Below are 26,824 nucleotides of genomic sequence, written 5' to 3' on the forward strand. Positions count from 1 at the left end.
GTGGTGCAGTTTGAACCATGCTGCAGTAGAAGCCAAGCCAGCCCCAGGATTCAGCTGGCTTTTCAAAATCAATACTATTCTTCTCAGGTTCATTGGACTTTGGGAAAGAAAAAAAAACGAGTTTCCAAAAAATCCTGGATCCAAATACCATATGGGTATTGAGATCCAGGATTTTTTGGAAATACTGGAATTTGGGAGTGGGGGGGGGGCCAATAGACCCGAACTGAAAAATGCCCCCGCCCCCTTTTGCATACACCTAGTATAGTCTAGGCCAGGGGTAGTCAAACTGCGGCCCTCCAGATGTCCATGGACTACAATTCCCATGAGCCCCTGCCAGTGTTTGCAAACACTGGCAGGGGCTCATGGGAATTGTAGTCCATGGACATCTGGAGGGCCACAGTTTGACTACCCCCTGGCCTAGGCCTCCATTTTTAAAGGATTCTGGTTTGTGCCCTTGACGTTTTGCTGGTCGAGGCTCATAAACATACATTGATAAATAGTAAATAAAAGCCCGATATCCACCTTGGTGCTGTACAAAGTGAAATCCCTACACTTTTCCCCCTCAGAGCTTAAAAAGAATAGGCCAGATAGCATCTCTGCAGTTCACACAATTTACCTCAGCAAATATTTCCCTCAGCTTTTGTGCAACCCCTGCAAATCTGGCCATTCTGTCACAAATTTGCCTCGATTAGACAATGGGAATGCAATTTTAGCCTGACTCTCCGTGTGGGACAATAGCCTTCATTATGTTAAACATAAAGTCCTTTCTTTTTCCAGGCTGTAAAGAATCACGAAGTAAATAGTGATATGGGATTGACTTTTACAGGCCTCATCAAAGCTTCAAGATTCCTTCCGTGGTGAAATGGTGCGCAGACCATGTTTAAGTCTTTCCGGCCAAACTAATTCTCTACGTGTGAGGTGGCCCATAGCCCTTTTTTTCTGCTTTACAAGAGGATTAAGCAAGCATTTTTAAGGAGGATTTCATATCCCAAGTGGTGGTGGCAACCGTGATTTCTATAGGTGTGGAACCTTCGATTGGGTTAGGTGGCAAGTTAATAGAATCACAGAATCATAGAGTTGGAAGGGTCCATAGAGGCCATCTAGTCCAACCCCCTGCTCAACGCAGGATCAGCCCTAAGCATCCTAAAGCATCCAAGAAAAGTGTGCATCCAACCTTTGCTTGAAGACTGCCGGTGAGGGGGATCTCACCACCTCCTGAGGCAGCCTATTCCACGGCTGAACTACTCTGACTGTGAAAAAGTTTTTCCTGATATCTAGCCTATATCGTTGTACTTGAAGTTTAAACCCATTACTGCGTGTCCTCTCCTCTGCAGCCAACAGGAACAGCATCCTGCCCTCTTCCAAGTGACAACCTTTCAAATACTTAAAGAGGGCTACCATGTCCCCTCTCAACCTCCTTTTCTCCAGGCTGAACATTCACAAGTCCCTCAACCTATCTTCATAGGGCTTGGTCCCTTTGCCCCAGATCATCTTCGTCGCTCTCCTCTGTACCCTTTCAATTTTATTTACGTCCTTCTTGAAGTGAGGCCTCCAGAACTGCACACAGTACTCCAGGCGTGGTCTGACCAGTGCCGTATACAATGGGACTATGACCTCTTGTGATTTTGATGTGATGCCCCTGTTGATACAGCCCGAAATGGCATTTGCCTTTTTTGCCGCTGCATCACACTGCCTGCTCATGTTTAGTTTACAAGTTGAAAGAATAGGGCAGAAATTCGAGCTAACAAGAATCCTGCATATTCCCCGAGGCTTTTATATACACATATATGAGGGACATCCCCCAGCCAACCGACTGGTAATCCCCAGCCCCAGAGGGGTAGGTGGCCTCGACCAGCTGGCTTTCTCTCCTCTGGCCCCTGCCTGGTGGAAGGAGCTCCTGGAGAACATCAGGACCCTGACGAACCTAGCACAGTTCCACAGGGCCTGCAAGACGGAGGTCTTCCGCCAAAGTTATCGTTGAGATCGGCACACAAGGAAGACCCGAACAAGTGGGCCACCCAAGCCGGTTCGGCATGACCTCCTGTAATCCCTGCCTTGCCGGAAGGGGTTCCTCAGACAACCAACGCTGCCTTGACCAACTGAACAGCAGCGAGTTGCTAGTTTAAATAAATGTGACGGAATTTTAAATGTATACTGTATGCTTTTATTGGTTATTGTTATTGATTACTTGCTGTAGGCTGCCCCGCAATGACTGGATGAAGAGGGGCGGGCTATAAATATAAATAAATAAAATAAGTATCAGCCATAGAGAGGAAGACGACAAGAATTTTTTTTTTATGGGGGTTCCTTTCCTCCAAATTAAGTAGGCTACTTTGAACCAGCTTCTAAATTTCTGTTCAGTAAAGCTGTTGCATATGTTCTAGTAAGCTTGGCACCAAAGTGGAAAATTTAAATTGATGTTCCATCCTATGCAGAATGAGAGCGCTTTTGATGTGGAGCATAATTAGTTGTCTGTTGTTTTTCTGGCAGGTTCCCGGAGATCTCAGCCAAACATCTGAAGACCAGAGCCTGTCAGATTTTGAAATGTAAGACGAGGAAAAGTTTTGCGATTTTGAGACGATTTTGGCTTGGTTGGGGAAGCCTAGATTTGCATTTGATGGCACCCGGGAGATTTTTCTAGATCGAAGCTAGGGAATCCTGTTTATGAATGCTAGACCAGGGGTAGTCAACCTGTGGTCCTCCAGAGGTTCGTGGACTACAATTCCCATGAGCCCCTGCCAGCATTTGCTGGCAGGGGCTCATGGTAATTGTAGTCCACGAACATCTGGAGGACCCCAGGTTGACTACCCCTGTGCTAGACCACTCGGTGGTGATTTAAATTTCTTTGTGAAGGAAAGTATTGGGGTGAAGATAAGGCATTTTGTTTTGCTGTGTTTTTGCTTTGGATCTTTCTAACTATCAATTCTAAACTGAGTTGATCGTAGGGGAACAGTCTCTTCATCCATTCCAAAAAGTAGCTGTGCAGAGTTCTTGCTAGTCATCGTGGCGGTCTCCAAGCCCCTCTTTTGTCTGACCGGAGAAATAATGCCGGACTCTGTGGTATCCTGCTGAAAGAGTGATGTAAAGTTAGAGGCCTAAGTGGACGGAGATGCATCTACGTTCTTCCTTAGAAGAGCTCTCTGATCCAGCTGAACCCTTCTCTCTTTTTAAAAATCCAGATCCAATCGAGCTCTTATAAACGTCTGGATTCCTTCGGTCTTTCTCCATGGAAAAGCAGCAAATGCATTTCACGTTTACCAGGTGAGTGTCACAGTTTCCTTCTCCCCAGTTGCACTTTGTATGGGCAGAATGCTCTGCGTATTAGTAAAATAGGCAAAGGCGGCTGTGACAGAAGCTAAACAACAAAAAGTTGTCTTGGAGGCACACTGAATATTTTCCTGTTGGCTGAAGGAGACTTCGGGGAGGCTGTTGCATTGTTTGTACAGTTTCCTGCATGAGTGTCTCAGAGGGAGAAGAGTTTGTTTTTATGTCCCACTTTTCACTTCCTGGCGGAGTCTTAAACAGTCTTACAATCGCCTTCCTTTCCACTCCCTGCGAAGTAGGTGGGGCTGAGAGAGATCTGAGAGCTGTGACTAGCCCCAGGTCACTCAGCTGGCAGCATGTGGAGGAGTGGAGAATCAGACTCGGTTCTCCAGATTAGAAGCTGCCGCCGTCAACCACCACATCGCGCTGGCTTTCAGATTGTACTCACAAACCTTGAATCGCAATGTTTTCCAGTAGACTGGAGCAAGGATGGAGCCCTGGGGTAGACCATAATTCAATTTCTTCGCTTGGGAATTGACCGGCCCATAATAACTTGAAAAAATCCTGTAGCTCAGCATGTTGTTTAGGAGTTGAAATAACGTTCTGCAGGGGAAAACTTGTGGAAACGTGTACAGCAGATCGTCTCTCTAGACTGTGTCATAAGTGATAGTCAGATCGATGAAAACTGCCGATATCTTAAGACACTTCTGATCCCCTGACTCAATGAAAGCTGTTAATCTGAAAACCTGGTCTTCACAACTATAAAGGTAAAGGTAAAGGTATCCCCTGTGCAAGCACCGAGTCATGTCTGACCCTTGGGGTGACGCCCTCTAGCGTTTTCTTGGCAGACTCAATACGGGGTGGTTTGCCATTCCCTTCCCCAGTCATTACCGTTTACCCCCCAGCAAGCCGGGTCCTCATTTTACCGACCTCGGAAGGATGGAAGGCTGAGTCGACCTTGAGCCGGCTGCTGGGATTGAACTCCCAGCCTCATGGGCAAAGCTGTCAGACGGCTGCCTTACCACTCTGCGCCACAAGAGGCTCTTTTCACAACTATAGGGACATGTTAATTAGCTTTGTCACTGATTCTGCTCACATTAGACCAGGTAGCATCTGGACTGGTTTCCGTATTTCGAGCTACAAATGATTTTACCATGATTTTACTCTCAGGGGAGGGAAAAAACTCTAGATTTGGGAACATACCTGCCCTCAAGACAGCAAGCTGTCAGGGGATTTCAGTGCTGATGAGATTTCCAAGGCACTAAAGAATATCAGGAGTAGAAAGCACTGGGCTTTGATTGCATCCATAATGCGTTCCTGATCGACAGCAGCATGTTTACTAAGAAGTGGCTCGCAAAGTTTCTCACTATGATGAAAAACAGGCAAACTCCCAAATTCGAGAAAGCAAAAATAGTTGCTATTCCGAAACCTGGAAAAATAAAACATCTGGCAGAGAGTATTAATGTTATGGTTATTTATATGTTATGGATTGTTTCTTGTATTGTTCTCTGTTGTTTCCAGGGAGGGCGGTAAACAAACAAACAAATAAACAAATAGTTATAGGTGTATCCCTCTTTGGAGCTCCTATTATAGATTCCTTGAGAGGTTAACCCTTCAGGTGTTGGAGTTTGCATTAAAATCTCACATGATTGTATTACGGATTTGGGGTGATTGAGTCTTCTTCTCATATGGCTGGGTGAGGGCTCCTTAGCACAAAGACTATATTTTTGTTCTCCAATGAAATTTCTTCCTTTCCCCTTACCTCTATTTGTAATGATCTCCTTGGGATTCTGCCTCTGCTAGGGTCATTGGCTGGCCTGTTTTGCTGTTGCAGTAGGCGTTGGCAGCTTTAGGGCAGGACTGTGAAGCAGCTTTCCAAGATGTACAAGCAATTTTGGGTTTAGCTGATTCGTCTTTGGAAAGAAATCATGACTTTCCAAGCGTCTTTTTCTCCATTCATGCCCTCTGTGATTGTGTGATTGTGCGTTGCAACTTCGCCCCCCCCCTCTCTACACAGTGTCTGTGCTTATCAACTCTTGCATATACAATCTATGATATTGATGATGATGTTATCCGTTCAGTCATGTCCGACCCTTGGCGATTCTATAGGAAAGTCTTCGCCATGCGCCCCTGTCTCTGACTGCTTCTTTTAGTTGGTTCATGGTCAACTCTGTGTCAGCTTTGATCGTGTCGCACCAGCGGATCCTTTGGCGACCACGTTTCCTTTTGCCGCTGACCATGCCGAGCATGAATGATTTTTCTAGTGAATTTGATTGTAAGTGAGCTTTAGCCGTAATATCTTGCCTTCTAATGACATGGTTGGTTTGCTCCTCTCTAAAACCATCTTGTTGGTAACTTTGGCTGCCCAGGGTATTTGCAGCATTCGACTCCCACACCATAATTCGAAAGCATCTATTCTCTTCCTGCCTTCCTTCTTCAGGGTCCAGCTTTCACATCCATAGCTTGTTATGGGGAAGACCACGGCGTTGGCAATCCATATCCCGGACAAACTAAGAAGAAGAAGAAGAAGTGTTGGTTCTTATATGCCGCTTTTCCCTACCTGAAGGAGTCACAAAGCAGCTTACAGTCGCCTTCCCCTTCCTCTCCCCACAACAGACACCCTGTGGGGTGGGTGAGGCTGAGAGAGCCCTGATATCACTGAAGAAGCAGAAGAGTTGGTTCTTATATGCCGCTTTTCCCTACCTGAAGGAGTCACAAAGCAGCTTACAATCGCCTTCCCATTCCTCTCCCCACAACAGACACCCTGTGGGGTGGGTGAGGCTGAGAGAGCCCTGATATCACTGCTCGGTCAGAACAACTTTATCAGTGCTGTGGCGAGCCCAAGGTCACCCAGCTGGTTGCATGTGGGGGAGCACAGAATCGAACCTGGCATGCCAGATTAGAAGTCCGCACTCCTAACCACTACACCAAACTGGCTCTAAGTGTGTGAATGGTACATTTCGGATGCACCTGAATGCACCTGAAACTAGTAACTAGAACCCTGATTCTTACCACCTATCTCCATATACACAGCAATTTGAGCTTGGGTGTATGCACGCGCAAAGATTCTGTTGGTGCAGAAACCCCACATGCCCTATTGTACAAATGCAGCCTATAATGCTTAGTATGAAAATTGGTTTGCAAATTGCCTTCCACTTCTCTGCTGCCGTTCAGGACGGCTTTAAATCGCTCTATCTTCAGTGGGCCTTTCAAAGTCGGATTTTTGCCTTAGATGGATTCTTCTCCCTTTTTAAACGGGTACATAATGTCACCTAATTCACTCTGCCATTATTCTAGTTCACGTAACGTGAATCGACTCTCGGGTTCGTTCTCCGCGACGGAATCACTTCGCATGGTACAGGGGAGAAAATAACATCGGAAGGTAGAAATCGCCCCCAAAGAATACCCATAAATATTCCGTGTGTGTGTGTGAGAGAGAGAGATAATCGTGGTTTATTTACTGCAGCCACCGCGCACATCAGATCGATTTTGTTTTTAATTTATGCGGGGCGTGCTGTGAACTTCAGCATGCCTAATTGCTTTCTTCTCCAAATGACTTGTCAAGGGAACGGCTATTCTCAGTCCGTGAAGGAAGGTATCCTGAAATCGGTTATGCCCCCTATTCTCTCCGCACACGGTGCCTCCCCTTCCAGCTTAGGGGGCGGGGGGGCAAGCCCTGCTTCGTTCCCTGCCTCACTCTGCACTGAACAAACTTTCCACAGCCCTCCTCCTGCAAAAAGAGAGGGTGAGAAGGACATATTTAAGCGAAGGGAAGAACAGAGATTGACAGCATGTCAGAGCGCTCCCCAAAAGGTCCCAGGCACGGCAGCTGCCCATCCTGGTGTCTCTTCAGCGGTGCAGTTCGTGCTGGCTTCCACTGCATGCCAAGAAAGGCGGCCAAGATTCTTCTCTCCCCGCTGCTTGGCGAACTGGGGAAGGGGGCCTTTCAGCCTGCTGCTGCTGTAAGAAATTCCTTCAGAGCAAGCGGGGTGACACTTTTGATGAGGCCAAGACCCTCCCGGTGCGACTCAGGAAGGCTGGATCTTGCAGCTCATAATCATTGTTGTTGTTGTTAGGTGCGAAGTCGTGTCCGACCCATCGCGGCCCCCTGGACAATGATCTTCCAAGCCTTCCTGTCCTCTACCATTCCCCGGAGTCCATTTAAGTTTGCCCCGACTGCTTCAGTGACTCCATCCAGCCACCAAATTCTCTGTCTCCCCCTTCTTCTTTTGCCCTCGATCGCTCCCAGCATCAGGCTCTTCTCCAGGGAGTCCTTCCTTCTCATGAGGTGGCCAAAGGATTTGAGTTTCATCTTCAGGATCTGGCCTTCTAAAGAATCATAATCATAGGCAGCGTCAAGATTTCCCACGCAGAGAGTACCCAGCAAAGGAGCCATAGGGAAGGGCAGCGTTCCCAGTGATCTGGCTATCCTGGGTCATTAGCAATTTTGCTAAGGATACACAAGAGGGGCTTCAAGGACGCTGGAAGGAAAAAAGAGCAGATATGGGGGCAGCCATCTCCCTCGTCATCTTCGCAATCTCCCCTCCCTCTCTGCTCCAAAAGGTTCCTTCTACTTCCCTTAGAGGCTGCAGACCCCTGCCGCATGAGAGCTGCCCCTGCCGGTGAGTTCCCTGCCTGGGGGCCTCCAGTCCCTGGGCTTTGGGGCTCCCCAGGAGGGCGCCTCGCCCCTAGACGACCGAGCCACCTGGCCGCAGCCTTGGCAGAGGGAGAGGACGTCCACAGAGTTCTTCCACCCTCCCCCCCCCCCCAATCTAGTGCCCGTTGTATTCCTGAATGCAGCAGGCTTTGTCCTCAGTTATTGTGTATGTGAAGGGTGGCTCATTGTGATGCTGACTAAACTGTAGGGGAATGGTTGCTTCCCATGGTCCCTTTGGCCTTCCATGGCTCTGCTGTTAGGTTTGTGTGGCTGACACCTTTAGAAGATTTTACTTTTCTGCGTCTGGATTGAAGAAGAAGAAGAGTTGGTTCTTATATGCTGCTTTTCTCTACCCGAAGGAGTCTCAAAGCGGTTTACAATCTCCTTCCCTTTCCTCTCCCCACAACAGACACCCTGTGAGGGAGGGGAGGCTGAGAGAGCCCTGATATTACTGAAGAAGAAGAAGAAGAGTTGGTTCTTATATGCCGCTTTTCTCTACCCGAAGGAGGCTCAAAGCGGTTTACAATCTCCTTCCCTTTCTTCTCCCCACAACAGACACCCTGTGAGGTGGGTGAGGCTGAGAGAGCCCTGATATTACTGAAGAAGAAGAAGAGTTGGTTCTTAGGTGCCGCTTTTCCCTACCTGAAGGAGGCACAAAGCGGCTTACATTCACCTTCCCTTTCCTCTCCCCACAACAGACACCCTGTGAGGTGGGTGAGGCTGAGAGAGCCCTGATATTCCTGCTCGGTCACAGCAGTTTTCTCAGTGCCGTGAGGAGCCCAAGGTCACCCAGCTGGCTGCATGTGGGGGAGTGCAGAATCAAACCCGGCTTGCCAGATTAAAAGTCGGCACTCCCCACTACCACACCAAGCTGGCTCTCTTCACCAAGCTGGTGTAGAATCAATATGGTGTAGAATATTAGTTTAAGGGGGAGGGGGTTGTGTAAATCCTCATCCACCAAGATCACTAGGTGATTCTGGATTTTGTCCACCTCGCCTACCTCACAGGGTTGTACAGTGGATTATCACCTTGAGCTATTCTCGGTGGGATAAAAACGTCATAGATATTGTTGTAATGTTTTTTGTGACCCTCTTGAAAGCTGGGGAAGTGGTATATAAATACTTGAACACAATCTGATTTTGTTCTTTTTAAACCTTTTCAAGCGACTTTATCTGGCTTCTGATAGATGTACTCCAATTGTGGCCCCGTGTGTGTGTTTAGAAAGAGATTCTGATAAGTAAATTGTGCCATTTATTACACGCTAGTACTCTGCCAAGGGACTTTTTGAAAAGGCCAAGTGGGCTTTTGAAAACCGCATGAGTTTCTGTCCAATCTTCGTAGTTCTTAGGATATTCAGATTTGCTACATGGTTATGGTCATTCTTGTGCCGTCCTGCGGGGGACTTAAGCGCTTCATTTCCCCCCCCAGCCAAAATTAATTTCTTTGCCTCAGAGAACAATTATATAAATAGCTCACGACCAATGCATCTGATTAGAAATTCAAAAACGAATGGGGAAGTATTCTGCGTATTTTCACCCCTGAGTTACATAACTGGAGTACTCGCGGAGCTGAAAATACGCGGGAACTGGAGGAGCTGCATTCGGTCCAAATTGCTCCCTAGAGTCTTCCCAAGAGAATGGAATTCGTTTTTGAAGTCGATATGTTTCTCGGGGAATTGTTCGTTAAGACAGGCACAGCCTGGTGGGCACAAATGCAAAAGGGTTGCAAAATGGTTACCATAGGAAACCTACACATAAGAGCCCAACTGCACAGGGGAGGGAGGCAAATAATTTAAAAAGATGGTGAAAGAATATAACCTACAGTTTGGGGGCAGCTGCTTCTGGATCAGTGATAATTGGCCCAGAAATCAGGCTAGTCAGGAACCCCACCTGGCCCTATCTACTTTCTAAAATCGCTGGGGTCCACAAAAGTTATTGGACAGGTGCAGTGGTGCCCATTGGGGACCCATGCTTTAAGAGATGGGAAACACAATAGATGGGCCCAAAAATATTTATCTTGGCGTACATGCCACTTTTAGCATGTGTGCTGTTGGGGATGAGGACTGTCATGCCAGTCCCTGGACCCTCTGCTGTAAAGAGAAGAAAAGGAGGAATCTGAACTGTACATCTTCTTCCTACGAATTCAGAATGCACGTCCCCTTCCGGTTGGAACTGTGCAACCCCTGCAGATCTGGCTGGGTTAGGTGCCCTCCAGCCAAATTTGAAGTCTAGAAATATTTTTGAAAGTTCCGCTCGTTTCTAGCCTCTAGATGGAGATAGTCACCAGCAGTCAAAGTGGTGCTTGGAGCCTCAAAATGTTTGCAGAGACAGTATTGCCGTGAGCATAACTGCGTTCGTGATGTGTCGACTCTAATGGCAGAAGACGGCCAGAAGACTGGAGGGAGAGCAAATGTTATAATCCCATCTTCCAAAAAGGGAGGAGAGATGACCCGGGAAACGTCTTCCTTTTTGTCCTTTAGCTGGCGATTGGCGGAGCAGGTTGTCCTCTGAGCAGCTGTAGGGGCCGCTGGATTTGTTGTCTTGTTTATAATTTGTTTCCACTCTTGACGATTGGTGGCAGCAGTTTTGGCCACGTGGATCGTGAATGGCTGGCTTCTAAGGCCTTCCTCGGTCTGTTTCAGCCATGTTTCCTTTGGCGCTGGTTGTTGGGTCTTCACTTGGTCGTTCTTGCCAGAGAAGATTATGAGGCAGTCTGCTGGTGTTCATGTCTGCCTTTTTGCATAGTTCAACACAGTGATCCTGTCACCCCTTGCCCTTCAAGCTACGTATCCAGTTCACAGAATCATAGAATCATAGAGTTGGAAGGGGCCATGCAGGCCATCTAGTCATAGAATCATAGAATGATAGAATCATAGAGTTGGAAGGGGCCATGCAGGCCATCTAGTCATAGAATCATAGAATGATAGAATCATAGAGTTGGAAGGGGCCATACAGGCCATCTAGTCATAGAATCATAGAATGATAGAATCATAGAGTTGGAAGGGGCCATACAGGCCATCTAGTCCAACCCCCTGCTCTATGCAGGATCAGCCCAAAGTTCTCTCAATCTCTCCTCATATGGCATGGATTCCAACCCCAGTTGCCCCTCTCTGAACATGTTCCAACTTGTGAATATCCTCCTTGAGCATGGGTCATATGAATCCCACCTTCAAGTAACCATTCACCTCATCTTTACCCACTCAGTCAGCCTGCCCACCCACCCACCCACCCCCTCACCTGGTGGCTTCTATCAGCCAAGAAGGGCAAGGATCTAGATCTCAGATGGTAGGACTCACCTTGTCAAGGATTGCCACAAACTGAATATATATTCCTATAAGCAAGTGACAAAAGTACATCATCTGAACATATATCCATACAAGCATGTAACTCACAGCATATCTAGGTAATTATGTCTGCTAAGTAAGTAGCAGTGAGCTATCTCATGATCAGAATCCAGTTCTCTGGGGCTATGACGTAAAAGTTCCTGGGCCACACAAAACTGCAATGAAATAGACTGTAATATAGGCTGTATGCCATGTTTGATCAGTCTTGCTCTGACTTTTCCACCAGCGACAGGGTTATGATTTACCACCGGCTTCATTTGCCGAATTGTTTAAAACCATTGAGCCAGATTCATAGAGAAGCCAAAGATAGGAACACTTCTAAATCCGCAAAACGAACGGAGGGTTTTTAATTTTGATTGATTTAACTACCAGAGAGCTCTTAATTGCTCTTAATTTCCCCCTCCTGCTGGCTGCATCGGACCAGATTTTAAGATCTATTTATTTTTAATTGGCGTGTCTTTAAGACTTGGAGAAAGCTCTCCAATATAGGCTGCTTTGTCGCGCTTTGAAATTCAATACCGTTATTGACAAATGAAATGTCATTAGGTTATTACCATTACACCCCAACCTGGAGAAAGCATAATTTGTACTTTGAGTGCTGGCCTTTTCATATGTGGGTTATTAATAACTGGCTAGAACTGCTGCTCTAGTAGAAAATGCAAACTTCTGAAGTCTCCTGTGAAGTAAGAGGGAAATAAATATTCATATATGTAAAATTGTGGGAGTACGTCAAAAACTATTCCAGTTCATACAAGCATGGGTTTATTCCAAACGTAACAATTTTCTCAAAGGACACAGTACAATCATGGGGGTTTATTATAAAGAAAGTTTTAAGAAAATTGAAATCTGCACTGGTGAGAAAAAAAAGGCCAGAAAAGTTGCCCCGGATAATTTTTTCCCCATCACAATCATGCCACCTGCTCATACTTCAAGGACAGCAGTGGATGAACTACGGGAATTTGGGGGGGAAATCTTACCCCATCCACCATTGTTCATCGAGCGGTCTTCTGTGCAGACACTCATTGTTCCCTCCTTTTCTTGCTATCAGCTGCTCTGCCATTACCTCTCTGCAGCTCCTTATGGCTGCGAAGGGAGAACTGAAGGGAGAGTCCTAACTCTGCCTTAGTCACATGGCCCTTTGGGTGGGAAAGGGATTACTAGAGACAGAGGGGAGAGGGAATACTATCAAGCTCTGGAAAGTTCTACTAATCTTGGAAGCTCTTTCTCCATGGCTGGCCTGTGACTGTGCAATCCGTGGCCCAGAATCCTGTTTTGCATGCTATTTTTCTTCCCTTTGGGCTACATTTCTTCCCCAACTGCAGTTGAGAATTTATTATTTGGTCTTTTTGATCAAAAAATTAAGCGTCTTCATACCCTGAGTGACTCTACTGTCTTACCGATTTTGCTTCTTTGTCCAGTTTTTGCCAGCTTAATTGAGGCTAAAATACTATAACTGGTTTGTACATTCTTGCCAATTCTACGTTTTGTTCCAGTTCGGTTAGAACCACCATGTGCAGATTTCTAGAGATTTGATTTCTGCATCACTGCATTTCACGTTTGTAGGTTAATGCTATCTAAAAGCCCCAGTTTCTAATGTTGGTATGTTTTACAGTCTATTTGCTTTGTATCGTGTATCTTTTTTGGAAGGGTTGGGGGAAGCTGAATAGATCTCATACAACTTAAATACGCCTTCAGTATGCTTGTGTTCAAAGAGGGGTTCAGTTTTTAACTTCCCAAATCTGAAGGGTGGGGACAGTGATGTATGCCACTTGAATGCAGAGTAAGGACATCAATTCTGGATGCCAGCACATCTGGTCATAGGCGAAAAGAAAATTTCAAGAGCTTTGCTGTGGCTGAGAGGCAGGCTGGCTGATCCATAACAGCACATTCTACGGGCCCCACAAGACAGCTTCCCCCCATGGATCAGGGCTGTAACCTCTCTCTCTTCCCCCCTTCTCCCCCCTTTATATGGGTCAATCGACCGAATAAACATACTGTCTGTCTGTCGTTGTCGCCCCCCTTCTCCCTCTTTAAGAGCACTTTGGTGGCCCTTCCACCCCCAGCCTGGCTGCTTCTGCCACAGTTATATTCTGCCAGGGCCCTGCAAGTCCCTAAACTGGCTCTGGTGCCAGGGGGGGCTGCAAATTCGTAAACCTGCTGAGAAGATCATGTCTGAATGCACAGATAGCCAGGACTCTGCTCCTTGCTTCTCTCCAAGGCAGGTGGCTGGCTGCAGATGCTGGTGGGCCGTGTTAAGTCAAAGCAGTCTTGAAGACGCAAAGGTATCAGCCTGTCTGATGGAGACGTGGCTGTGAAGGACCTCATAAGCCACCTTAAGAGAAATCAGGAAGCCCAGGCCTGAGACAGACTTTGCACAGCGGTTCTGAGGAAGTAGTAGGGCAGGGTTCGCTGTCTGTTGAACCCACAGCGGAATTCCCTGGTAGGTCACTGCTGTAGAGGGCCCCTGGCAGCAAGGAGAAGAAGAAGAAGAGTTGGTTCTTATATGCCGCTTTTCTCCCCCTGAAGGAGTTTCAAAGCGGCTTACAATCACCTTCCCTTTCCTCTCCCCACCACAGACACCCTGTGAGGGAGGGGAGGCTGAGAGAGCCCTGAGATTACTGAAGAAGAAGGAGAGTTGGTTCTTATATGCTGCTTTTCTTTACCCGAAGGAGGCTCAAAGCGGCTTACAATCTCCTTCCCTTTCCTCTCCCCACAACAGACACCCTGTGAGGTGGGTGAGGCTGAGAGAGTCCTGAGATTCCTGCTCAATCAGAACAGCTTTCTCAGTGCTGTGGCGAGACCAAGGTCACCCAGCTTGGCTGCACGTGGAGGAGGAGCGGGGAATCCAACCCGGCCTGCCACATTAGAAGGCCGCACTCCTAACCCCTACACCAAGCTGGCCAAGCTTCTCGGGTATTTGGGGTCAGCCATGAGGATGCTGCTTTTGACATGGCAAAACATTTGCTTCCCACAATGCACTTGGCTTTTGCGACTCCATGGCGAGCGTGCCTCTTACCGGTTCAGACCATTTGCTGAGAGCCTTGCTCAGAATTCTTTGCCGCGATGCTACAAGGTCACCGCCCGACACGGCACGCATCGGTCGTTCCCTGATCTCTTTCCAATTAACCTGCGGAACGTGCAGGCTACGGCAGTCTAACGGCTCCTGGCCCTGACACGGGAGACGGCGCATAAACACCGCACTTTTAATTAATTCCCCCCCCCCGAAATCCTCATTTGCACTTAGAAAACCCCTGCCACTGTCACCTTCCTGAGAAATATCCCCAGCGTTTAGCCCTATCATTTTAGCTCCTACTGCTTAGATTGAAAGCTGCGTTGCTAATGAAGGCGGGGAGCCGAAACCCGGAAATCATTGTAGGTTTTGCTCCCATCGGGCCTGTCCCTGGCTTTCTTAAGAGTACCCCTTGTGGAATTATTTCGCCTATATTTCCCCTTGGGACCGCAGTAGATGCGATACCGTCCCCCTTCCCTTCTCAACTCAGTGGAAGGCGGGTGGGAGGGGGGGGGAGAGGAATAAAGAAAAGACAAATCCCCTTTCTCTCCACTGAACTCCGCCGCGGAGAAAATCACAGTGTTGATGAATCATGTAGCTCAGTGTTACAGATGAAGCTGTAACCTGTTGTTAAGTAATTAAGGATCCCGACACACAGCAATTAAAAATAAAGAAAGATGGCAGGAATATTTCCCATGCACGTTGCTTGAAGGTTTTGCATCCTTTTTGTAAACAAGTAAATGGCCTTTTTGAAGGCCTGATCTGGAAGATTACCGGTGCGACCTCATATTGCTGATTTTTTTTTACCGAAGGAGTTTGAAGGAGCAGGTGACATTGTGCTGCTTTGCAGGAAGTTGTTAATAAAGTAATATTATCTCAACAGGAAGTGGCATGAGCAAGGTAAAAAAAAAAGGAAAAAAAAAGCCCCCTGCCCGTATTTCCAATTTTATAAAAGAGTCATATAGACCTGGCTTAGGTCCAAGGAGAGGCCTAGCTCCCAGAGGAGATCGGGGCCCTGAGAGAACTGAGGCAGTTCCGCAGGGCCTGCAAAAGGGAGCCCCTCCACCAGGCATTGGGTTGAGGTCAAACCGGACCATCGCTTCCAATTGGCCCCCAAGCGCCCCCCCCCATCCTACTACGACTGCTACCAATCTGCCTAACCCACTGGGTCCCAGTAAGAGTTGAGCTGAGGCTCTTTTTGCAGTTCCGTCATTCTCTACTGTTATTGTTGTTATCATGTAATGTTATTGTTGTTATCATGTTATTGCTGTTATCTGTATCTTCTCCCGTTTCCTGTAAACTGCCCTGAGCCTTCACGGAGGGCAATATATGAGTAAATAAGTGAAGGAAGGAAGGAAGGAAGGAAGGAAGGAAGGAAAGAAGGAAGGAAGGAAGGAAGGAAGGAAGGAAGGAAGGAAGGAAGGAAAGGAAGAAAGGAAGGAAGAAAGGAAGAAAGAAAGGAAGAAAGAAAGGAAGAAAGGAAGAAAGAAAGAAAGAAAGAAAGAAAGAAAGAAAGAAAGAAAGAAAGAAAGAAAGAAAGAAAGAAAGAAAGAAAGAAAGAAAGACCTGGCAGAAGAGTTCTGTCTTTCAGGTCCTGTGGAACCGTGTGAGCTCCATCAGGGCTTTCAGCTCTCCCGATTGGGGCCAGGACCAAATCATGTCCCCTTCTCAACCTCCTCTTCTCCAGGCTGAGCATTCCCAAGTCTCTTAGCCTGTCCTCACAGGGCTTGGTCCCTTGGCCCCAGTTCATCCTCATCACTCTCCTCTGCGCCCTCCCAATTGTGTCCACATCCCTTTTGAAGGGAGGCCTCCAGAACTGCCCATGGTACTCCAGGGGTGGTCTGACCAATGTGGCATAAGCGGGGCTATGGCACCTAGCAGTTTTGATTGGATGCCTCTGTTGATACAGCCCAAGGCTGCGTTTATAACTGTTGTTACAATCTCCCTAGCTTTACTAAGCTAATAGAATACCTATAACTAGGTGGTACAAATTTCATTCTGATTCAGGCCTCGAGGAACACAAAAAGACAGTTCGTGGTAATTGCCAAATCAATAAAAGAGAAGATGCTTAAAAGACTCCTGAAATGTCTCACCGACCCTTCTTGCAAATTCCACACGGGGTTTGTCCCTCACCTGTTTTGCCCACATTGTCCGCATGATGTTTCTCAAAAAAGATCTTAAAAATGCTGTGGAGTTGTTTAGTTAGCAATGGGCAGCATTGGTTTAATGAATGCGGAGGGGGAGAGATGAAGCAACTCACTGGATGCTTGATCTCCAGGTCTTCCAATCGTGCTCTGCCTCTTGAAAGTCAGTAGAAGTCTGAGAGATTGAGAGATTTGGGTGATTTACCCCATGCAAGTGAGGCAAGTAATCCCCAACCTGCGGCCGCTAGTTTAATTCGGGGGATACGGGAGTTCGTTAGACACAAACTTTATGCATTGGAGCCACATGAAATCGGGGATTTCCACCTGTTGCCCCTTTTGGCTGCAAACCCTACTCATGACTTTCCCTAGGGTCCCCTACCCCTCACGGACATCACGGGACTAATGTGGGAAGCAGGGAAGTTTCGTTTTGTCACTGGGGAATTGAGTCTAGGCCCGGTAAAAGTGCTGACTCTCCACGATCCGTTCTCTGACCCCCAAAGTAACGTCCCGTTGCCCCTGGCAAAGGCCGCCGAAATGCAAAGAGAGGTGCTTATTACGGTTCACCTGAGTGCCTCTTGCAGCCCTCCTCCTAATCTGTTCATGGGGTAGCGTCTCAACCAGGCCGTCCACAGAAAAGACGTACCTTCTCCTTTTTCTACATGGTGTGTGTGGGGAAAAAAATAGATGCTTTCAGAAATTAACACCCCCCCCCCTGAAGGACCTTCCAAATTATCCTGCCCGAGCTTCCTTCAGGAGAAGAGCTGAGAGCTGGTTAAAGAAAGAGGGGAGGGGAGGGGAGGGGAGGGGACGGGAGGGGACGGGACGGGACGGGACGGGACGGGACGGGAGGGGAGGGGAGGGGAGGGGAGGGGAGGATTGTTTGCTTCAACGTCTGAGAACCTAATCCTGGAGGGAGAGAATTCTTTAGGGGGGGATCCTCTGTAATTCTTCGCGCCCCCAAAAGCTACGTGCAGTTTTTGTTATAGGACCTCTTCCTTCCCCCGTCAGAACTCCAACGCCGAGAGATTCTGTATCAGATCCTTGCTGCAAAATAAGAACTGCACAGAATTTGTAACAACAGCTGCACTGCAGCACTGGGGGAATCTCCAGCTGGCAAGGGTGGTTGGGAGTGCTCAGAATATATCCTGATAAAATCGCTTCGGTCTTTGCCACGCAAAAAGCGTCTCTCAGACAGTCTGAGACAGATTAGAAACATTCCCGATGCGATCGGCCCTGTCGCTAATTCTTGTTGTTGCTCACTTAGGATCTAATATATTTTGTCAGTGTATATCAATCAGCAAAATCGAGGGTGTCCTAAGAAATACGCCGTTCGCTTTGAGTAAATGAAATCAAAAATGGCACGGACCTTCTGAGAAGCCAGAGCGCTCCCTCCGATTGAGGGGATGCAGCGCAGCGTGGGCCGTTGGGTCCCCTGCGCCGAAAAATAATTAAGGCTGTCACCTGCTGGAAGAAGCATAATTGATTGATGATAGAGTCATAGAGTTGGAAGGGACCTCGAGGGTCATCTAGTCCAACCCCCCCTGCAGAATTAATTAACGGATCTTATAAGACATGTTAATTAATTGATTGAGTCTGCGTAGATTTGCATGTGAGTAAAACAGAGGAAAGAGGAAAGACGCTTTGTCTCTAAGGCGGTCCCCTCCGGTGCAAGAGACAACGAGGTATTGCTTCTTGCTCGAATGGCATATGCCGTGTGGAAGTTTTAAAACTATTTATCTTAATTAACCTGGGCTGCCCAGTTAATCAGCTTCCCTTTCAAGCTGATGAGAAACATTCTAATCATGTCATTAGCTGATTAGTCAGGTTTAGAAAAGATATCCCCGCCCGTTGTTTCAACCTGCCGCTTCCCCGTCAGATGTCAGCCGTGACAAAAAGCTGACATATTTAGATTGCCAGGCCCTTCATTAAAATGTGCGCGTTTCCCACCCAACAGGTATACATCAGGATAAAAGACGACGAGTGGAACATTTATCGGAGGTACACGGAGTTCAGAAGCCTGCACCAGAAATTACAGTCGAAATACCATCAAGTGAGAAGTTTCAACTTTCCTCCCAAAAAGGCCATTGGAAACAAGGTAACTCAAAGCGCTGGGGATGCGTTGGAGATGGAAAAAATAGTTCTTCAAAAGCTTTTCTCCTTCAGGACACTTCCCACCCCAAGGATTTCGGGTAGTTGAATGTGTGGGGCACGGTGGAGAGTTTCATAGAATCACAGAATCATAGAGTTGGAAGGGGCCATACAGGCCATCTAGTCCAACCCCCTGCTCAACGCAGGATCATAGAATCATAGAATCATAGAGTTGGAAGGGCCATACAGGCCATCTAGTCCAACCCCCTGCTCAACGCAGGATCATAGAATCATAGAATCATAGAGTTGGAAGGGGCCATACAGGCCATCTAGTCCAACCCCCTGCTCAATGCAGGATCATAGAATCATAGAATCATAGAGTTGGAAGGGCCATACAGGCCATCTAGTCCAACCCCCTGCTCAATGCAGGATCATAGAATCATAGAATCATAGAGTTGGAAGCGGCCATACAGGCCATCTAGTCCAACCCCCTGCTCAACGCAGGATCATAGAATCATAGAGTTGGAAAGGCCATACCGGCCATCTAGTCCAACCCCCTGCTCAATGCAGGATCATAGAATCATAGAATCATAGAGTTGGAAGGGCCATACAGGCCATCTAGTCCAACCCCCTGCTCAACGCAGGATCATAGAATCATAGAGTTGGAAGCGGCCATACAGGCCATCTAGTCCAACCCCCTGCTCAACGCAGGATCATAGAATCATAGAATCATAGAGTTGGAAGGGCCATACAGGCCATCTAGTCCAACCCCCTGCTCAACGCAGGATCATAGAATCATAGAGTTGGAAGCGGCCATACAGGCCATCTAGTCCAACCCCCTGCTCAACGCAGGATCATAGAATCATAGAATCCTAGAGTTGGAAGGGGCCATACAGGCCATCTAGTCCAACCCCCTGCTCAACGCAGGATCAGCCCTAAGCATCCTAAAGCAATCTGTCTGGTGTATCATCTGCCTAAAGCACCTGGCAGAAGCTCTGCTGGATTTTATTTTTGAATTTATACCCCACCTGTTTTGACAAGGTCGCCTCGAGGCGGCTTACAAAATAAAACCTTAAAACAGCATGACCCATAAAATCCCGTTAAAAAGTAATACATTCGTCATAAAAACAGCAGTCATAAAGATGGCGGTGCAAAACAGTCTCTCCCGATCCCGCTCAGCTGGGCCCAGCCGAGGACCAAGTCAAGATCTTAATCGAATGATTACTGATCTTGATCTCACACATTCGGTATGGGATGGCAGGACCCCCAGATCGTAACGCCAGTCAATCCTCGCCCCGGCCTCAACGAAATGCCTGGCGGAAGACTTCCATCAGGCCCTTAGCTCTTCTGGGAGCTCATTCCAACAGGCTAGGGGTAGGGCTGAAAAGGCGGATTTCCCGGGGGCCGGGGGCAACCAACAAATTCCTACCCGCAGGGCAAAGAGCCCTGCAGGGGGCATAAGCAGATAAGTGGTCCCTCAGATAGGTAAGACCCAAGCCCTAAAGGTCAAAACCGAAACCTTTCCGGAGCAAGTGGCTGGGTGGGCCTTGCAATTCCCAGACTGATGATTCTGGGGGGCTTTGAGGTCCACGCAAAAGAGACCCCCACCATGCAGAACTCAGACCTGGTATCAGCCATGGCCACATTGAGACTTTCCCAGTTTGTGACTGGTCTGCACATGAAGCAGGCCACACCCCGGATTTAATCTTTGGAGCGGGGATAAATATCGGTCCGGTTCCATCAATGAGATTTCCATGGTTGGACCATTGTGCCCTGAACGCTCAAGTCAGTAACCCCTGAATAAGCAAGAGAGCAGATTTATGCTTGCCCAAAGTGACTGATGGATCCAAATGGTGTCTGGAAGACTAGCCTAGCCGCTTTTCTGAAGCCATCAATGATAATATGCCCCAAGCCAGCCCCATGGTATTCACCGGCGTTGCACGGGAGGAAACTGGGGTAGGTAGAATGAGTTTGGTGGGAAACCTGTGATGAAGCTGCAAGGACGTTTTATATTATGCTCATGAGATGAAAAGAGATTATTTTGTGGCTCCCGTTCCAGCTCAATTATTTAAGAACAGTCTTTTGACATCCTTGCCCGTGAGGCTTTTGCAAGCGTGCAACCCCCATGTCGAGAACCACTGTTCTAGTCAGTTGATGGATTGGCATGGCTAAGTCCTCCATTTTTGGAGAGAACCATTAGCCATTCATGCACTCTACAAATGAGAAGACCGCCAGGTTATTGGCAGAGCTGCTGGTGCTGCAGATGTCAGGCGTGTGGCCCTGTGTGTTTCTCTACACGATTTCCAGCCAAGGAGGAGCCTGCCCAGAAGACCTGTCATGAAGAACAGGCCGTGCACAAGCTATTAACTTTCTGGTCTGCTAAATCCACGACATGGAGGATTTACGGTGCGTGCATGGCGAGATCGGGAAGAAAAAGCGGAGAACGGATGGTGTTCCTGGCTTGTCGGCCAGCCATTCATCACGGTCCTCAAGCAGCCCCAAAACAAATCACAACAACAGTCTCGGTTCAAGGTCTAAATCAGACGGTCCAAATTGCAAAGCGTGTGCATCCGGAGCATTTTAAAATGACTAAAAGTTTACCTAAGAGAATAAAGAATCCAGATTGTAAAATTTTCGTCCGTCCTAAACTAATTGCCGTGATCTTACAAAACCCAAGCAAATAATCCAGCTACCTGGAATGTCGTCTGATGGCGGAGAGGAGAGGAGATAATTTAGCTTGATTGTGTTTGACTGCCCTGGAAACCCATCTAATAATTTCGTTGTGCATTTCACTGTAAAATGAAAAATGCGTTGTCCAAGGGATTCACATCTCCTCTTGTAAACAGCTACAAGGTATTTCCCCTCCAAGACTGCGGAAGGCTTTTGGCAGTTTTACAGAAGACCTCTGACTTCAAACTTGGCGAAATTTAGCCAAAAAGGGGTGGAGAGGCTAGCTCTGATCAAAAAAAGAGTTATACCCAAAGTGAGAGTAGCATAACAACAGATATTCGATACGTTACAACAGCATTTGTATGACTGCGCTGTACGTTTATCAGTTTGTATGATCTTCATGGACAAGACTTTTTAATTCTTTTGAGAGAGACCTCAAGGAATATTGCAGATCATAGCACCTCCGCAGTTGTCACAGCAAAGTGTAAATTCACGCTGGTCTCGGCTATAAGCTTCGATGAGGGCCTTAATTTATTTAAATGCACCTCTGCCCTGGCATTCCATTTTAAGAGCTTACCTAAAATGAGAGAGGAGCCATCGCAACCAGCAGCCAAGCTGAATGCAGCCCAGATTACATCCGAAAACCAGCAACAAGCGCAGAGATGCCGGGAAGAAAATGAACGACGCAAGATCAGCTGTATTGTCGTTGAACAGAAGGGATTGTATCTCGTTCGTCCGAAATCGGTTTTGCTCAAAGGAGCTAATGGTCGAAAAGAAACCCAGTCAGCAAAAGCAGCCAACAGCAATGCTTGACATTTATATAACGTCAGAATTATTCCAATCCTAGCCGTGATCCTGCCCGGGAGGCAAGATGAAAACTTGAAAAGTTACAAATTGACAGTGAAAATAGGTTTCAGTAAACGAGCAAAAAGAGCCTCTTGTGGCGCAGAGTGGTAAGGCAGCCGTCTGAAAGCTCTGCCCATGAGGCTGGGAGTTCGATCCCAGCAGCCGGCTCAAGGTTGACTCAGCCTTCCTTCCTTCTGAGGCCGACAAAATGAATACCCAGCTTGCTGGGGGCTAAAAGGGTAATGACTGGGGAAGGCACTGGCAAACCACCCCGTATTGAGTCTGCCATGAAAACGCTGGAGGGCGTCACCCCAAGGGTCAGACATGACCAGGTGCTTGCACAGGGGATACCTTGACCTTTACCTTTAAACGAGCAAATCAAGAAGTGAAGGCACCAGGCAAAGATCACAAGGGAGCAGTTGATTGTGGTACCTGTTGTTCAAGCTGACTGCTCCTTGGCCAGAGGCCTTCTAGTAGTTTACTAACACGTGGGACGTATTTGCATAAATACATTTCATGTTCGCCACGTTTTGCGTTCTTTAGAATCTCCTTTGTCTGTCTCCAGCAAAAGCAAACTGGAGATTTCTTCCTTTGCGGTTCGTTAGACTTCGCTTTGGTTGCCCAGGTCTTTCAGCCTGTCCGTTCCAAGAGCACTTGCCTGCCACATAAGTACAGGGCAAAAACAGAAGCAAATCTTTGTTTTCCAAGGAGCATCTGAATTTGCCATTTGTTTCACTCTGCAGAAAGGGACGTCAAGGTAGTGTTAACCTCAATTCTCCTTTATTTGCAGGGTATCTGTTGCTCTGCAAATTCTAGCAACTCAGTATGAAAGTCAGGCTCTCTCTCTCTCTGTCTTGGTATACAGGAAGGCTCTGATCTACACTCTCTCTCTCTTTCTCTCTCTGGGTATCCGGGAAGAAAATGACTTTGTCGTGACCCACTTAGCATCCAAGTGAGAAAACTGCAGAGGTATAACATAATTCCTCCTGTCCAGAAGACACTTTGCAGAGCAGGCCTCATCCGTCATTCTTGGCTCCAAAGCAAAGCTGGACATCCCCACCCGCGGAGTTGTTTTGAACAGAGGGCAGAGAGCTGGCCGAGGCTGAGAATCGGGTCAGAGGGAGGTCGTCTCTGGCAGACAGCGGAGGGAAAGCTCACAAAGTGAAAACTAAAGTCGTGATTGCGTAAGGCGGAACGCCCAGGCGGTGTTCCGTAACCAGGTGGAACACCCAAGTCACGTAGCCAACTCTTAAGGGAGGTGAATTTCCTCCAGGCTAGGTTAGATTCTGGAGATTTTTGGTGGGGGGATCACTTGGGCGTGGAACTGAGGTCGTTGGGGGATGCGCACTGAGGTCCTGCACTGAGCAGTGGGTTAGACTAGACCAGGGGTAGTCAACCTGTGGTCCTCCAGATGTCCATGGAGTACATTTCCCATGAGCCCCTGCCAGCAGGGTTAGGGTTAGGCTCATGGGAAATGTGTTCCATGGACATCTGGAGGACCACAGGTTGACTCCCCCTGGACTAGACGACCCTGGAGGTCCCTTCTACAGTTCTATGAAAATTGGAGCCCTGCGGAAGTTTTCCTTCTTTTCTAATCTAGCCCGATTTCCCGCAAGCGTCTCCGTATTGCTGTCCCTGGAGGCGTCAGGCTTCTCATTGGCCTGAAGAGGACTCAAGTCTCCCACACTTCGTAGTCTCCAGTTCCCTCGCCAAGTGTGACTCCAAGAGCCATCCCGGCTTGAGTTCAGTGCCCCTTGCAATTTCACAGCATTGCCCCTCAGGACAAATTAACGTCATTACCATAACGGAGGGAGGAAAACGTTAACGGCGGCTTTTTTGAGAAGGGGGGGAAAGGGAAGGCCGTCCGAGCCGTGCAGCTTCAGGCAGCCCTTAAATAAATCTACATTGTTCACTTCCCCCCTTGCATATGATTCTCCCCAGTATTTTAGATTCCACGCCTCATTTAAATCTCATTAAATAGCATAAAGCTAATGTATGCAAACCGGGTTCCTTTGGCCAAATGTATGTCGCGAAAGAATTCTGTCGAAACTTCGTGCTGTCGGTAACGCGCATCTAGCAAAAAATGACCCAATGTTTTTTTCTCCCCCTATGGATTCAAGATCTAGTCCTCTACCCATGGGAGTCTTCAGTCCGTCGGTTTCTGACTTTCGTATTTCACATCCTAGCAAGTCACCACTAACAAGTATTAGTGAATGCAATTTGCATTATTTAATATTTTAAACTGCAATGGAGGGGAATCATGCTTCCAAGGATGCAGACGCTTAGACCTTTTCCCCATGGGGAATTCGGGCCGCCCCAGAACTTGTCCAGTTGCAGGGCTGATTCCCAATTCTGGAGGACATTGGCGCAGGGTGGTCTCAGTCGTGGCGTGACACAGGCCCCCAGTTGGCCCGTGGCAAGGGATGCCTCCCTATTTATGGAAGCCCAGATCACAAAAGTCGTCTGCCGGGCTGTGATCCACGCAACAGTCATCTACAAACTGGTTTTCTGTAACTGGCTGTATGCGGGGCTACCCTGGAAGCTGATCCGGAAACTCCAGCTGGGTCAAAATGCAGCAGCACGACTCCTTCCTGGGACTAAATGGAGCGCCCATATCACGTCAGTGCTCTGCCAACCAGAGGAGAGACCGGATCAGGTTCAAGGTTTTGCCGCTAGCCTGCAAAGGCCCCAACAGTCAAGGACCCCCCTGTGTTTACGGTTTGTGTTAGAGAAGAACGGGAAGCCCCAAACCCTCTTGACAGGGCAAAGTTTCAGTGGGGAGCCCCTGAATTTAGAGCCCCTCATGCAAGTCTTCACTGGCAGTCTTCAAGCAAAGGTTGGAGACACACTTTTCTTGGATGCTTTAGGATGCTTTGGGCTGATCCTGCGTTGAGCAGGGGGTTGGACTAGATGGCCTCTATGGCCCCTTCCAACTCTATGATTCTAGGATTCTATGATCCTGCGTTGAGCAGGGGGTTGGACTAGATGGCCTGTGTGGCCCCTTCCAACTCTTGATTCTATGATCCTGCGTTGAGCAGGGGGTTGGACTAGATGGCCTGTGTGGCCCCTTCCAACTCTAGGATTCTATGATTCTATGATCCTGCGTTGAGCAGGGGGTTGGACTAGATGGCCTGTGTGGCCCCTTCCAACTCTAGGATTCTATGATTCTATGATCCTGCGCTGAGCAGGGGGTTGGACTAGATGGCCTGTGTGGCCCCTTCCAACTCTAGGATTCTATGATTCTAAGTCTTTGTTCTGCCAGTTGTCTGCTTAAGCAAAGTAACTCTCCATAGCTTCTGTTTCTGTCACCTCCTGCTTTAAGGATGTGTGCACAATTATGTATGTAGCCATATGGGACGGCGGTATAAACATCGAATGAATGAATGAATGAATGAATCTAGTGCTCAGTGTTCAAAATACCTCATCTGCTTGAGCACATTGGTCTTGACCTAACAGCCCTATAAGGTAGGCCAGTATTGCTCCCCCCTTCATGTCAGTATTACAGCAATATTTACAACTGCCCTATAAGGTAGCCGCCACGATGACCCCACTCTTTCCGGGTTCAGAACACCTTACCGATATTAGGACAGCAATCCTGACAACAGCCCTATAAGGCGGGCCAGTATCATTCCTCCCTTTTGCAGCGTTTAAAAATGCCCCCACCCAATATTATCACAGCAATCCCCTGACTACGTAGGTCGGTATTATCCCGCCGTGGGGCTGAGAGAGATTGTCTTGCCTAAGACGAATGAATTTGAGATTTGAACCAGACCGCAGCTCATTCTCTTAAGCCAGGATTTTGCAGGAGCTCCCGGGGATGGCCAGGCTTTTATCTGCAATTATTTTAAGCATTCGGGTGGCAGGAAACGAGGCTGAATGAAAACAAGGGCGGGCCAGAGCTGCTTTGCAGCATCCCAGCGTGATATAAACAGAACCCTCTTTGCTCCTGCCCCTTTCTCATACTGAGAATCCCAGCTAGAAACCGTCTTTTTACTTGAAAAGCTGGTTTGCATTAATGAGGTTCCCCCGGGAACCAGGATGCTAAACGTGGATTAAGTTCCAGTTGAGACTCTACTGCCAGTGCTGGTTTCCCTGCTCCTGGCCTTATTTCATGGTGCCGCTCTGGATTTTCAGGTGTCTCGCTGGCCTTTTACGAGCGTCTGACTCACCTTGACTCCTGTTTTGGGGGAGAAAGGCAATGCAGACATATTAAAATAGGCATAATAAATAATGGAAGAGGGCATTAAAAAGGGTAACGGAAGGTAAACCGGTGCCCGCCGAACGAAAAGCAAAATAAAGAAACGTGTAAAGTCGTATCGGGTGATTTGCAAAAGGAAAACGCCGCTTGGCCTCTGGGTATTTTTGTTATTTTTATGCTGCTGGCTGGCTTGAGGTGATTGGCCAAGGTGCGTACAATTAAGGATTTCACAGGGCGCCGTTTCAGTGAGGGGGGGGGAATGGGGACTTGAGGTGGAGAAGGAGAGTCACGTACGTATGCGTGAAGGAAGGATGTTCTCGCCAGGCCTGTGCTCAAGAGGCAAGTCCCCAAACAGAGATGGATTATATTGTTCTAAAGCCCAGTGGAGTATCCAGGCCTCCTGTCTCAGGCTGCATGGAGTAATCCGGGAGAACAAGACAGGCTGTGCCGGCAAGCTGGGAAAAAAGATTCAGACAGGCAGACGCCCAACCGACTGGGCCTCAGTAGGAGTTGATTTAATGTTCTCTAGTAGTCTATTGTCCCCCCCCCTTTGCTGTTTACTGTTTACTGTTATCAGTACGTTGTTGTTATCTGTATCATTCCT

General features: G+C 47.8%; 1 protein-coding gene across 4 annotated transcripts in view; it reads left to right on the top strand.

Annotated features, from left to right (window-relative positions):
• The window catches only part of SNX29 (sorting nexin 29), a 154,446-nt gene that overhangs the window by 58,160 nt on the left and 69,462 nt on the right, over positions 1-26,824 (top strand). For 3 of the 4 annotated variants that reach the window (XR_013227311.1, XR_013227310.1, XM_077316990.1), the window contains exons 17-19: positions 2,491-2,546; positions 3,180-3,261; positions 18,373-18,513. Coding sequence is in view for 2 of the 4 variants with exons in the window: in XM_077316990.1 (XP_077173105.1) it covers positions 2,491-2,546; positions 3,180-3,261; positions 18,373-18,513 (279 nt within the window). In the remaining 2 variants the exon portion in view is untranslated. The remainder of the gene's footprint in view (positions 1-2,490; positions 2,547-3,179; positions 3,262-18,372; positions 18,514-26,824) is intronic. The other variant, XM_077316989.1, reaches the window with a different exon arrangement.

The sequence above is a fragment of the Paroedura picta genome, chromosome 17 (genome assembly GCF_049243985.1).
Source record: "Paroedura picta isolate Pp20150507F chromosome 17, Ppicta_v3.0, whole genome shotgun sequence".
NCBI classification, from domain to species: Eukaryota; Metazoa; Chordata; class Lepidosauria; order Squamata; family Gekkonidae; genus Paroedura; species Paroedura picta.